At 36.7% G+C, this 14,366-nt stretch overlaps 1 protein-coding gene across 3 annotated transcripts in view; it reads left to right on the top strand.

The window, feature by feature from the left end:
* LOC107653856 (alpha-catulin-like) overlaps nucleotides 1-14,366 on the top strand; it is a 63,275-nt gene that overhangs the window by 21,528 nt on the left and 27,381 nt on the right. For all 3 annotated transcript variants that reach the window (XM_016440713.1, XM_016440714.1, XM_016440711.1), the window contains exon 2: nucleotides 8,088-8,277. In XM_016440713.1, coding sequence (XP_016296199.1) covers nucleotides 8,088-8,277 — 190 coding nt within the window. The remainder of the gene's footprint in view (nucleotides 1-8,087; nucleotides 8,278-14,366) is intronic.

The raw sequence follows: 14,366 nt of genomic DNA, 5'->3' as shown, positions 1-14,366 counted from the left end.
GCAGTTACAAATTTCATAAATAACATTACAGTGTTTCCCACAGACTTGCACTCTATTTGTGGCAGCATATATATGCAAATTCATTCTCTGCCAGCAGGAGGCGCTTGTAAAGCGGGAGAGATAGAGGTTTCCCCGGTAACAGCTATACACAAAGCAGCGCTCAGCTCACAAACGCTGCTTAAAGTGTTTTGTTAGTTTGGTGTGTTTCCTCGTTTTGATGTCGCCATGTCTCAGTGCTTTTATGAAAAGAGCGCATCTGCGCACCTTTCGGATAGCGCATCAAGGGTTGACCGGGTACTCGGTACAATATTTATTAAATATGTTAACAGTGGTAAGTTGATGGCATATATTTTTTCCCTGCTCCTTGTTAGAGTAAGTTGAAACGTGATTTGTTTTTATTCCTTACTGTTAAAAACTAGGTCTGTCAATATAATAAAATACCTGTGATCTCATGACAGAAAGTTTAAAATTGTAATAATATTAAATTTGGTAAATGTTAAAAATCATTACATTTGAAAAATGCATTTAAATCCTAATACAATTTTTTTTTTTTTTTTTTTTGCTTGTTTCTTTGGAATAATATGTACCATTATGTAGTGTTCACATTAAGACCTTGAAGATGTGCTGAGAAGTACATATGGTCATTTTTGACTTCATGTTCTACTAATATCAGTCTAATCAGTCTAGTATATCCAGTCAAATCCCAAAAGAAATAATCATATCCTGCCCTGTATAATTCCCTATATTATAGAATATTCTGCTTCACTCTCAAATGTGTTGTGATTGCTGTCTTCAAGGATCTGGGCTGCAAACACAAAAGTGGCTGGTTCCAAATATGCATGGTCTGGGAAGTGAAGAGCAACTGAGGTTACAAGCCTGATGTAACACCTTTGTACCCTCAATCACTTCCCTTCAAGTCCCTTTAATGTTTTGTGGTTAGTGCACTTTACTGTAAGTCACTGTGGATGATAGCAAGTATTGATACTGAATGCTCACTACTATATTTTAGATTGTGCCACTCCAAAACCGTACATCTTGTTTTAACAGATGGCATTAATGCAGAGCAAATGTGGGTAAAATAGAGTTAAACGCTGACCGTATAAAGAGTGATTAAAGGGCCGAGTAGTTTGACATCCGTACTGTTGTGCAGCCAGTGATTCTTGGCAGGGCAAAAAGCTCACCAATCAATGGGTAATTATAAGCCCCAGCATTCCAACAGCACTATGTACTTCGTCTTCCCATTTCCCTCCCCATCCAGCCATTCATCTCTCTGCTAAGGCACATCTGCGTTAAATCACAGTGAAAAGCAGCCCTAAATCTCTGCTGTATTGAGCTCGCAGGTACAGGAGACCACACTTTCCTGCCATCCCTGTCATATCAGCTCAGATGTAGTCTGCAAACACAGATAAAAGAGAACTTTCCCCATTGTGCTGACTTTTTCAAATAATACATGTCTGTGAGAGGAAGTTGGAACTTTATTATGAGTTAGCCCAACTAATCTCAGAATCGCACCACATGACCTGAAGGTATAAAAGATTAATTTCTACTCCGTGCGAATCTGCTATATCTGCACATACATTTTCACAGTCTTGATGTCTTTTTGCACATGATGAGCAAATTTTTCAAGCCTGGGAAATTGTGGTTCCACCTAATCTAATAATAAGAAGACCACCATCATATAACCTATCAGGCGTGTTAAAGGGATAAAATGCCAGGAATGTATGCAAAACAAATGTGGTGGTCTGCAGCCTTTGGGTTGAGCCTGAAGATATCCCACAATGGCCAGTATGCTGGTTCCTGCATGCCAAGGTAGAAAAGCCACCCTTTTCTCATTAGCTTTTTGTTTATATAGCAAGTTCAATAGCTGTGATGTACAGTGCACATGTGCTCTGGCTTCACATTTGGCGCTCTGCCTGTTCGGCTTTAGTCAAACATTTAATGGGTGTACAGGAATAGATCAGTGAGTCTTTGTACATTGATGACCTGTGGTACCTTATCACAAGCCCTTCTGGTTTGATTTAGGTGTATTCTGAGCTGTAATCACCATGAAAGCGAGCATGTATGGGAGCAGCGAAACAATTCCTTAGTTTGGCCTGTGTTGTATGTTATTGTAAGGGGATCCCTGAGGTCCTCAACTTCAGTTTTGCGAAGCTACGAGAATACTTTTTAAGTGCAAAGAAAACAAAAATAACATAATTTATTTAACAATTCTTCTCCCCCGACATAATCAGCGTTGTTTACGTTCGGGGCAGAAAGCACGCGCATGAACGTAATCTGCGTAATCATCGTTGTTTACGCTTAGGGGAAAGCGTGCGTATGCGTTGTGATGCTCTCTAAAATGGCTGAAGACGTAACTCGGGGGAGAAGAATTGTTGAATAAATTGTTATTATTCCTTAATTTTTTTAAATAATTTTTTAAAGCACTTTTATCTTGTATCTTTTTTCTGTCCTTTAACCTGAGATTGAAAAAGAGTGTGATGGAGCTTTCGTTCTCCACAGGTACGGCTCGTGAAATTAAAAGGATCTCTTTCATCTTTCACTCTGATAGACTGTGATAAAATGGAATACATTGCGTTTTTCCTGGTAAATGTTTTTTGGCAGCAGAATTGCATAATTTGTGGCAAAGTGCAATAACATTGTGTCATGTCATGCCATTGCAATATCCCATTTCATTTGTTTATTCAAACAGTATTCATCACCATTAAATTGAGGTTGAGCTTCACTTACAAGGGCAGTCACTCATATTTTAGTGCAGGTTAGACTGGACACAAACATGGGCATGCAAGACTGAACCAATTAAAATGTGTTTTCTTTAAATATAAAAAAAAAAAAAACACTATTATTGAACTTTGAATGCTCTTTGTATTTATTGTGTATTTCAAAAAGTAATTTAATATAAAGCTTGTTGAGCCCACAATCCATCTGCCACTGTTTGGCATATACCTACAATTCATGTTGTGCAGTGAATTATCAGGGCTGTTTTTCATTTAGGGTTTAGTCATCTTGCTGTACTTATCACGCAAATACTTTTCATAGTAACTAAATCTTGTTTTGCTCAAGATGTCTTTCCAGAGTGATTGGTTTAATGAGGGTGAGATGATGCATATGAAACATTAGCTAGCAAGCATCCAACAGAAAATGGAATTGTCTCTGCAAAGAAATGAAATATGATAGATGTATAGGGTGCTTGAGAACAGCTGTCATATGCATCTAATGTCAATATAAATACATTCTGGTTGTCCTTCATGTCTCCTTTCATAATGGTGCAGCTTTTTTGTCTCCTCAGTACCTCAATAATAGTTTATGGAAATGGGCTTTGCAATGCCAATATCTATAACGCAATGTGGCTGATTTAATGGGGCTCAAAGTCCAAAATATGTTTTTTGAAATCTGAAATTTGTGGCATTGTAAGCCTGTATTGGACAGGATAGCTGAGTAGAGATAGCAAGCGAATGGAGAGGGGAGCAGGATCAGGAAAGGACCTCAAGCCAAGGCTCGAACTGAGATGCCACGAAACTCTGCTACGTGATATGTCAGAGCACTGCCCACAAGGAATTACATTTTTTAATTAATGAAACGTTTATGAAATAAAATGAATAAGAAAAATGTAGCTACGTTTCTGCACTATTTCTAGGTTACAAATCAAATGCATTTGTGCATGAGAACAACATTAAAGTCTGTATTAAAAAAAAACAAACAACAAAAACAACAAAACTGGTCCCTCAAGTTATACTTATAATGATTTGTTAAAAATAGCAAAATGGTAATAAAGGCCCTCTAGGCCCCATATATGTATGTTATGTATAAATATTATTTAAAGTATCAATGAACCGGGCTATTATTACATCCATGCTCAAGTTCAGACTCTTAATTGACTATGCAGGAATGGGAATTGGACTATGCAGATAATCTCAAATTGGTAAAATATCAACCGTTTAGTTAGCCTGGCAAATAGATTGTTCTTTTATTACAGCCCAGACACAAAAAAGGCAGTCACATTGCTAAGCACATTTTTTGTAAGCACTCTTACAAATCGATATAGAGCCTAATTTTTTAGACATCTCTTTACTTTTCCGTTTCTTTCAAATCCAGTCTAACAGGAACCATGGGAGGTTCTTTGCAGGCATTTCCAGCTTTTGTCCAATAGCTTGATCTGTAGTCAAATTCTGGCCCTTGGAGAAATAGATTTCTTTGTTGGAGCAATCGTGAGACAGGCCACTGATGGCGTATTTAGTGCTGAAAAAGACCACACCGTGCACGTAATGATAAAATGCATTAGTTATCTAGCATCATTTCAACTGGCTTGACATTGTTGTCGGGTAAAAATCACACTGAATTGATTTACAGCTTCCTGTTTTGGGTTTGTTTGGCACATTGTGTAATTTATAAGCACACATTGTATAATGTCTTTGAAAGGGAGTTCACTGAAGACTTTATTTGAACAAACCAAAAGTCATACAGTGTTTGTTCAGTAAACTTGTTCAAGTTTAGAAAATAATTTCAACAAGCGAGTTTTGAGCTTTGTCTTTGCACAAGATAAAAATAGGCTCAGTCGGCACTGCCAGCGGCATTTAGACAGAGGAGACTGCTGTGTTGAATCAATGTGTTTTTTATGCAGCCTCTTTTTTGTTGACATAGCCAGAGTGGACCGTGTGCTAATCCAGCAACAGGAAGTTATGAGTGCCACCACCCTCTTCCTCTGACACATAAAAATACACACGGTGCTTTCTCACTTTCACTTAGCCTGTGATTCTCACTCAATGCTTTAAACAGTTTGTGTACATAGCCTAGATCTTAAGACCTTTCTCATGTTTCTGTGGTCCGACTTCAGTGAGTAAGACTAGAGCTGGTCTCGGGTCAGTGTCTTACTCTGGAGCACTGCCACTACTGAAGGACATGCGAGTGTCACCACAACATTACCTTTACTGAGGCCATGCTGGATTCACACACACATTCACACACTGACTCAAACACTCCCTCACTCATTTACTCACACTGCAGTGGCCTGCCAACATTTCCATCAGCAGAATTAAGGGTATGACCAAATGTATGAGGCAGTATGAGTAATTTTATATTGTGATATTTACACTACCGTTCAAAAGTTTTGGGTCAGTCCGATTTTTTTTTTTAAATGAAATTTATATTTTTATTCAGAATGTATTAAGTTGATCAAAAGTGACAGTAAAAAGCATTTATAATGTGATAAATGATTTCTATTTCATATAAATGTTGTTCTTTTGTACTTTCTATTCGTCAGAGAATCCTGAAAAAACAATGTTTTTAATATTGATAATAATATAAGAAATATTTCTCGAGCACCAAATCAGCATATTAGAATGATTTCTGAAGAATCACGTGACACTGAAGACTGGAGTAAGAGCTGCTGAAAATTTAGCTTTGCCATCATAGGAATAAATTGCAATTTAAACTATAATAAAATAAAAAAAACTTTAAAGGGGTCATATGTCCTCTCCTAGGTTCACGAAACGGTCGTCCATAAAATGCATTGCTGTTCTGTTGTAAGTAATCTTAAAGATTCCTAAATGCATCTACTTCTGGAAGGCCAAATAAAGTGCTTTTGCTTTCGCCTAGAAACACACAGCGTCTCCCTGACATGGCTGCTTCAACATTAACTGCGGTTACTGAAACCACGCCTTCTTTCTTTGCGTGCACATTTGGGCGCATTATGCAAATATTTCCACATAGTGAGGTAGATATGTGGGGGGCGTGTTAGAACGAGCCGTTTTAGGGGGGCATGGCAGAGTCTTAACTCTGATAAAGAATATCTCTTTGGTTTTGAGACTTTAGTCTTTGCAACTTCAGGGATCTTATCTATGCACAATCAGCTTGTAACACTCCAAAGAAAAAGGAAAACTTGAAATCGTATCATATGACCCCTTTAAAATTGTAATAGCATTTCACAATATTACAGTTTTTACTGTATTTTTTATCAAAGAAATGCAGCCTTGGTGAACATAAAATTTTTAAAATGTAACCAACCACAAATGATTAAATAGTAGTGTATATGAATTTATTTATTTTTGCACAACGGACATACCATGATACTGCCTGAGCCAAAGATTGTGAGATAAGCATCTTGAACTCTGAATAAACATTATACATGGTGCTTTTCCCGAACTGTTGACGTAATGTCAGCATTGAACCATTCAACCCTCCATTGTTCACAGCCCCCTCACACCCTTATCCTCCAACTGGATTTTTTCCCCTCCTCAGGGAATGTTTAATTTTTCTCCATCTATGACTCATGGATGGCCCTCGGTTTGTCGGCAGGATGGCTCGTAGCCATCTAATATCGGCGCATGAGCAGTGAGGCAGGGACAGGGCCCTTTATCTCTCACCCGAGCATCTGATTACAGCCATCTTCAGGGAAATGTGTCAGACACCGAGCGAGCGCTGGACCACAGGATGACATAGAAACACCTCCCCCTCGATTTATCGCTCTCCCCTTCTGCATGTGGGTGTCGATATAAGAATGCATGGGAATGCTTCAAAGAACTCCCTCAGAATGACAAATTATAACAGCACTAAGCAAAATGAACAAAGCGTTAAAGGGTCCATGTTTTACACGTGTACCATTTTATTACTTTCCCTGAAGTACATATGTGGTGATAGTCAATATTTCTTGTCGTAAGTTAGTTTTTCAAGACTATTTTCATCCATATCTTTGACCCTAAGAATTAAACCGTCTGTTTTTGCTACTGCACCTTTAAGACTTAAATATTTTTTGAGAAAACCTTGCCAGAGCTTTAGCCAAAGTACAGAGAAAGTTTCCTGTTAGCTGGGAAGTGGTCCCTTTAAGTGCATTCAGAAAAGATAGATGAATGATGCCAAACGTCAAACCCCAGATGACTCACTCATGAGGAATGTAAATATGAAGCGTACGAGACATCATTCATCATTCACTATCCATGCTGAAATATTCGCTGCTGAGTAGGAGAAATCTGTCACTGATTATGTGCAGTTCTAAGCTAAAATTCAAAATATTGGGAAGGACATTATTTGCATACTTCTAAAAGCATTCTTATCAGTGAAGGTTTTTTTTTTACTTGTCATATTGCTGTTGACTGTTTGGCTGTAGCACATATAGGCTGCTGTTTGCTCCATGCGGCCTGTTTTATAGTATTATTCTCAGGCACTTGTGTTGTCCATGCCTCCCTGCTGTTGTACTCCAATTAAACGTTTCCTTTAGCAGGCCACCTGCCATTACTCATCAGCAGGAGGTGAGGGATTTCAGCTCTTGAGAGCGGAAATTGTAAAGGGCTCCGAGTAAATGATTGATGAAGTCAATCCTGACACAGACAGAAGATCGTAGCTGTGATTGTGTCTAAAAGCGCGATAGTGTGTGACGTTAAACGTATGTTGATGAAGAGGATAGGAAGAGGGCGTCGTTCTCACCTCTCTTCTGGCCACTCACTTTCATTCGTATACTCTTTGTTATCCTCTTCTCTCTTCATTGTACAGACATTGTACACTACCATTTAAAAGTTTGGGGTCAGTTTTTTTGTTTTTTGTTTTTGTTTTGAAGAAGTTATTCAGCAAGGACGCATTAGATTGATCAAAAGTGGAAGTTTAGACATTTATTTATTTTTTGTAAAATTATTAATTTTATTCAGTGAATCTTGATTAAAAAGTATCATATTTCCACAAAAAAAAAAAACATTAGGCAGCACAACTGTTTTAAACATTAATAATAATAAGAAATGTTTCTTGAGCACCAAATCAGCATCATAGAATGATTTCTGAAGGATCATGTGACACTGAAGACTAGAGTAATTTCTGCTGAAAATTCAGCTTTGCCGTGCCAGAAATAAATGACATTTTAAAATATATTAAAAGTGAAAACAGTCATTTTAATTTGTAATAATATTTCACAATATTACTGTATTTTTGATTAAATAAATTCAGCCTTGGTGTGCATAAGAGACTTCTTTTAAAAAACATTACAAAACTTACCAAGCCCAAACTTGTGAGGTGCAATGCAAAAACTACTTATCATCTTCTGTGTTGAATTATCTATACATGTAAACATTATTTTGCTAAACAGTGCCTTGTTTGTCTCATTCCAGATTACCACACTGATCAATCACAAAGACAAGCTCAAGAAGACAGAGAAGACCTTACGGGCCATCCAGAGAGTAGGGCAGGCGGTCAGTGTTGCAGTTGGCCGCTTCGTGGCGGTGGGTGAAGCCATTGCAGCAGAGAATGAAGACTTGAAGGATGAGATGGGACTGGCTTGCTTTGAGGCTCGGAGAGCAGGTTAGTCTGACACTATTCAACTGGAAGAGCAATGACACATAAGCAGTTTTCCCGGGTAGAGTTACCAGGCAACAAGGAACAGGAAATGGACAGCTGGGTTAAACATAGTGGAACTTGTCAACAAGCTCAGACTTGCCTGTCAGGGTTGTACACCATGCAAAATTGATTTTAAATTCTTTTCAAATTTAATTTAATTGATGTAGCATACAGGAATTGCATTTTAAGTTGAATTTAAGGAAGTATAATTACAAACGTTCATATAACTGCCGTAAGTGTATTTTCTAATAATAAACATATCATACATACGACATATGAGGTACTCCAAGAAACATTAGATCATATTAATAATCAATCATTGAAATACCACCTACACAAATGAGTATTTCATTTATATAATACACTACCGTTCAAAAGGTTTTTCAATTTTCAGTAACCATTACTTAAATCTTGTCACATGATCCTTCAGAAATGTTGAAAACAGTTGCAGACAAGTTTAATATTTTTGTGGAAACTGTGATAGTTTTTTGTTTCAGGATTCATTGAAATGGAAATGTTTCGTAACATTATAAATGTCTTTACTGACACTTTTGATCAGTTTAATGCATCCTTCCTGAATGATATCCAGATGTGTGCAGCACATTTTACGGAGGACTGTTTACTGATTCTGGGAGAGTAGACTACGATGCCAGCAGTTCTGACTCAAAGTCTGTAAGTACGTTTTCATTTAAAGGATTTGCCACTGATGATTCAAACGCGAGTTTTGGGCAGTGTAGAGTAGCACTTGTTTGTCATTTCTCCGATCACAAATGCAGACAGGGTTTTATGTTTACGCGGCGTGATGCAACGCAATGCGTAAAAAGAAAGTATAAGTCATTATAATCAGTAATTTTGTCCCCACTGGATGCAACAAATGCCTCGTTTGTAATGGGTTTTAATGTTTTTGTTTCGTTGCTCCGGCCAGACAACGGCATCACAGTATGGTGAGGGGCGTAACATTTCCGTCACACGCTTGAGGTATTCAGCCAATCACAACGCACTGGATAGCTGGCCAATCACAGCACACCTCGCTTTTCAGACCGATGAGCTTTGTAAAAATCGACGTGTTTCAAAAAGGCGGGGCATAGAGGAGAAACAATAATGTACAGTATGTGGAAAATAATGTGTTTTTTTTTACTTTAAACCACATAAACACATTTCATTACACCAAATACACAAAATAATGTTCTTTTTAGCAGCATCATATGACCCCTTTAAAAAATGTACTGACCTCAAACTTTTGTACAGTAGTGTATAATCAATTTAAAATCCTCAAAATGGAGACAAACAACATGAAACAAGCCTGTGAGCAAGCCTAAACTTTAAATATAATTTTTATGTTTCATATAAAAACTGTGTTGGACTAATTAAATTCCAGTCTATCAAAATCAGATTATCATTATGTGGGATGTAGCCAATTGTGATAAAAAGTTAGTCTATCAAGTTTTATTATAAGCTGAAATTAATATATATGGTTTAAATGAATTTGCCCAATTTAATATATTTAGAGCCTATAATTTGATTAAAGGGGTCATGAACTGCCTTTTGTATTATTTTGTACTGTTCTCTATGGTCCACTTATAATGTTATCAAGATGTTTACATAAAAAAAACATCATAATTTAGAAGTAATAGGCTAGTTTCTGTCCCCCTCATCAGAACGCTCTGTTTGAATAGGTGCCGTGTTTAGCCACACTACTACATCATAAAGTGGCACATTCCACAACCTGTCGTTTTGGCAGATTGGCTTCAATATAAGCTGTTTTTAGACTAATGAGAAAGTTTTGAGTTCTGAAACTTACAGGATGTTTTTTTATAGTACAATGACGTCTTATGTCAAAAGATCAAGGGATTTTTGATTTCTCAGCTAAGGACCCCTTTAAAATGGGGGTTTCACAACCATATGGATGCAGATGTTTTGAGATGGAACCAAGAGCAGCATTTCCTATGCCTTTTTTCTTTGTGCTCTGCTTGAATCTGTTGGGGTATGTGAAAGAGTGCTGCAGTTTCTCTCCTATTAAACTCTCCTTGCCCCATCTGTCTCTGAAGAGTTTGCCTAAAAATACCCCACAAATGTGTGTTTCCGTATCCCTTGTTTGTGATGAAGTGTTGCTGTGCTTGCTTTTAGAATAACCAACACAAGCACAAAGAGATTTGATCTGTTCTGACGGTTTAAAGAGGTTTACAAAGGCAAGCAGCTGTAGTTATGAAATAAATAAATTGGATATGAGATGACATCTGTGAGGCTTTGCATAAAAACTAGATGATTCTGAGAATTATTTATTTCTGCATTAACTTATTTAATAAACTAATACCCTGGAAATTAATGCACTGTAAAAAAAAAACTTTTTCAACTTTTTTGAAGTTGTTAATAAAACAAAGATTATTGAAACATATTACAAGAAAATATTATATCAGTTTTTCTACTTCAAAATGCCATTGTTAATTTAATGTGTTACTTGTCGTTTCTTTGCAATTGTTTGTGAAATTTCTGAGGGAAAATTGTTTCAAAGTGAATTATACAAATTTTTTTTCATTGTGTAGCGATATCTTAATTTCAGCAGTGTATTCTTTTGTCAAACCTAAAAATTTATTTTGTTTAAAAGTTTTGATACATTTCTTTGAAATAAATGCCGCTTAGTCTGATATTTTATCATATAATGTCATAAACTGATACACTTTTAAGTGTGGCTTAGAATCCAAATAATTTTTTGCATGAATGTATATTTAGTAGCAAAACAAGCACTGTGTCTGTCGATCAAATGTGATTGTCTCAAAGACTCAAAGTGTGTTGTGGTTTACATATGTCCCTCCGGTCTGAAATAATAGGAGCTCTGTTCTGTATCTATAAATACAGATAATTGGTGGTCTCTCCCACCTCCCTTCCCATACCTCCCAGGGAAACAACACTGGAATTAGACTGGCTTCAAGTTAGTTATCAGACTCCCCGCAGTGTTTGAATGCTCACCCACACATTTAATCCTCCTGATTATTACACGGGCCGCCCATGTGTGACGGGCAAAAGTTTAGCCCAAAACACATTTAGGCAGGTGGGAAAGCGTAACGTAGACTCGTTTCAGGGGAAGAAGTCAGATGTTATAGAGTGGTGAAATCTTTCTTTTATTTATAGAATAACTAAACTAGTTCAGCCGAGGTACGAGAGCACATCGTCTGAAGGAGATGAAAGAGAGCTTTCATTGAAAAGGGGAAGCCCTGATTTGAGAAATGACCTGTGACTTCGTGTGTAACCGCAGATGTGACACAGTGGCCTGCACGTCTTTAAATCCAGGAGTCTTTTGAATGATGTAGAGATTACATTGCTATGATTTGCTTTAAATAATGTTCTTTTTAGCAGCATCATATGACCCCTTTAACAGCAGGAAGGATGGAGGAGGATGTGTTTTGAGTTTGAGTCTGTGTGGTTTTAAAGTGCACTTCATATGATCCATTGAGGGTGTTTCTTCAACTATGGGCCTTTTTGGCCCTTAGTGTTTTTAGAAATAAAATTAAATATCATTACATATAAATTTTTGGTTTATTGACAATTTCCAACAGTTGTTTCTGTAATTGTTTTTTAATCTGAATGTAATTTTTTAAAATAACACAACTAGCATTATGTATTCTAATTTTATACAATTAAATAATATTTTCTCACTTTTGCACAATTGGAAATTACAGCTTGATTAGAATTGACACACAATAAAAATATTCTTTTCATCTGCCAAATGATATTAACCTTGATTTTTTTTCAAGCATGCTCTCATAATGTTGTCTCCTTGGTAACAAAGTATACCATCAAACATCATTTAGTTTTTATTTATCAAAATTAATTGATTTGTTTTATTAAATTAACTCATTTGTGTAAAAATGACTATAATGTATTCTTACAAAATAAATATCAAAATGCTTCATGATTATAGTACATTTTTTTTTTATATAAATATAAAAATATATATAAAAATATATTTTTCTGATGGATTTTTAAGACTGAACATCTGGGCCGGGAACAAGGGTAAAACAAAATCTGTGCAAAGGAGACATTTGAAAAGCAAAAATAAGTGATAAAGACATTTTTAATGTGATCTTAATATAACGAAAATAAATTAAAATCTGTTAGTTTTAATAAAAATCAATCCCTGGCATATAAAAGTATTTTTAGTTGCAACAAAGTTGAATGTTTTCTTAACCTGAAGGTTGGGAGCTCTAGATATTTTTGCTGAGAATGCATTATTTTCTCTTTGTCTTGCTTTTCAGGAACCTCTCGGCCTTATATATACAGATAGGCAGGTGCTTTTGAGCTACAATTCGATATTATAATACTTGAATTTAATGGAGTGCATTCAGAAGCAGCAGATGCATGCTGAGATGATGTCTTTAAAGGGCATCAATGCAGAGATCTCAATGTTTCACCCTCTATGCAAGCCGAACGCCTGAGGCTGTGTCTCTTTAAAGCAGGAAACTCTCTGAAAGGAGTTGGCTGAAAATGCCAGCCACTCAAGACAGCGACATGTCTCTGGTGCTGCTCAAGGGATTCGGCTATTAGCTTTCACAAAGACACCGCTTCAAAGCTCAGGAAAGACACAGAGGCAGCAAACAATCCCCTCCAGAAACAAGAATGTTTTAGTATGGCCGCTGCACGAAACGCTGCATTGTGCCCAGTCAGATAACTATGGATAGGTGTGCACAAACTGGCTAAGTAATTTGGCCCACAATGCAGCATTCTGCACAAGGCACCTTGATTGTTAAAACCACTTTGAGATTCAACAAAGAAAAGCTGTCGGATGCAATCAGGATGGTGTCTTCAGATGGACAAATGTGTCATTGAACATGGAACATAGCTGTTTCCCTTCAGAAATTCTATCTGTATTTCTCACCCTCTTTCTCCTTTCACTTTTGAATGTGCCAGTCTTTCCGTCTCTCAGAATAACACTGCTTTATTGAGGCACGAGGCAGGGAATTGCACTCATCAAGTGTCCTTTCAGCACATTCCAACTGGGACAACATGACACGCCAGCCCTGCCACCCTGCCCAAAAATAAGCCAGCATATAGTATTTGTGTCTAGACAGGGTTGTTTGCTAGTGGACGCCCACTGAGGAAAGTGAGATGTTTAATGATGTTTTAAAAAGTGGCTACCCAGAGTGATGGATTGCTTTGTAAGTAATCAAATGGTGTGTGACTTAATGTCTTAATGTGCTCTGAGGTTGAATTAACTTATTGAAATGGCATATTTTTGGTTCGGAGCAGTAGCAGTTGTTGGTTTATTTATAAGTGTTTGTTTTTGAGGGAGGAGAAGACGTTATGTTGTTTTACATGATCTGAAGTGTTTCTCACAGGGCAGTTTCAGTGCTAGTGAGGATTTTTATATAGAGTTGCCTCAATGACAATCATAAATTTTAAAGTGTGTTTTTGTGGCCTATTCTAGCTATATTTTGGGGACGAATGAAAAAAAATTGTCTCAAGAAGTTGGCTAAATCGGAGAGAACCTAATTTTTTGGATGGTCTCAAAAGGAAAAATGCTTCATAAAAGTTACATTTTTTATTCTAAAGCATATAGTTTTTTTTAAACTCTGGTTTGGGTTAGTGTTGTATAACTTTGAACTTTCTATTCAACAAAGAATCATAAAAATAAGTATTCCACATTATAAGAAGAAGAAATGTAGCAAATCAGCATATTAGAATGATTTCTGAAGGATCAGAGTAATAGCTGCTGAAAATTCAGCTTTACCATCACAGGAATAAATTACATTTTAAAGTATATTAAAAAGGAAAACAGTTATTTGAATTGGTAATAATATTTCGCAGTATTACTGTTTGATTTCTTGATCAAATAAATGCAAAATGGGGTTTTTACGTAATAATCACATTAATGTAGCTTGCGCCAACAGTTGTACACAGAAGCAGTTCCGGGAGCATGACGTATGAGGTCAGAGCTGCGCGTGCGCCAGTGAGTCTCGTGAAAACCAACGTTTGTTTACATTATCAAAGGAAGCAAAGTTTCCTTACTTTAGCAAAGGAAAACCAGTCTCCTCTTGGCTTATATCGAAATCCTCTGA

Source organism: Sinocyclocheilus anshuiensis, unplaced genomic scaffold (assembly GCF_001515605.1).
Source record: "Sinocyclocheilus anshuiensis isolate Anshui unplaced genomic scaffold, SAMN03320099.WGS_v1.1 scaffold223, whole genome shotgun sequence".
Lineage (NCBI taxonomy): Eukaryota > Metazoa > Chordata > Actinopteri > Cypriniformes > Cyprinidae > Sinocyclocheilus > Sinocyclocheilus anshuiensis.
The sequence above is the reverse complement of the archived record's forward strand: the minus strand, read 5'-3'. Positions and strand labels throughout refer to the sequence as shown.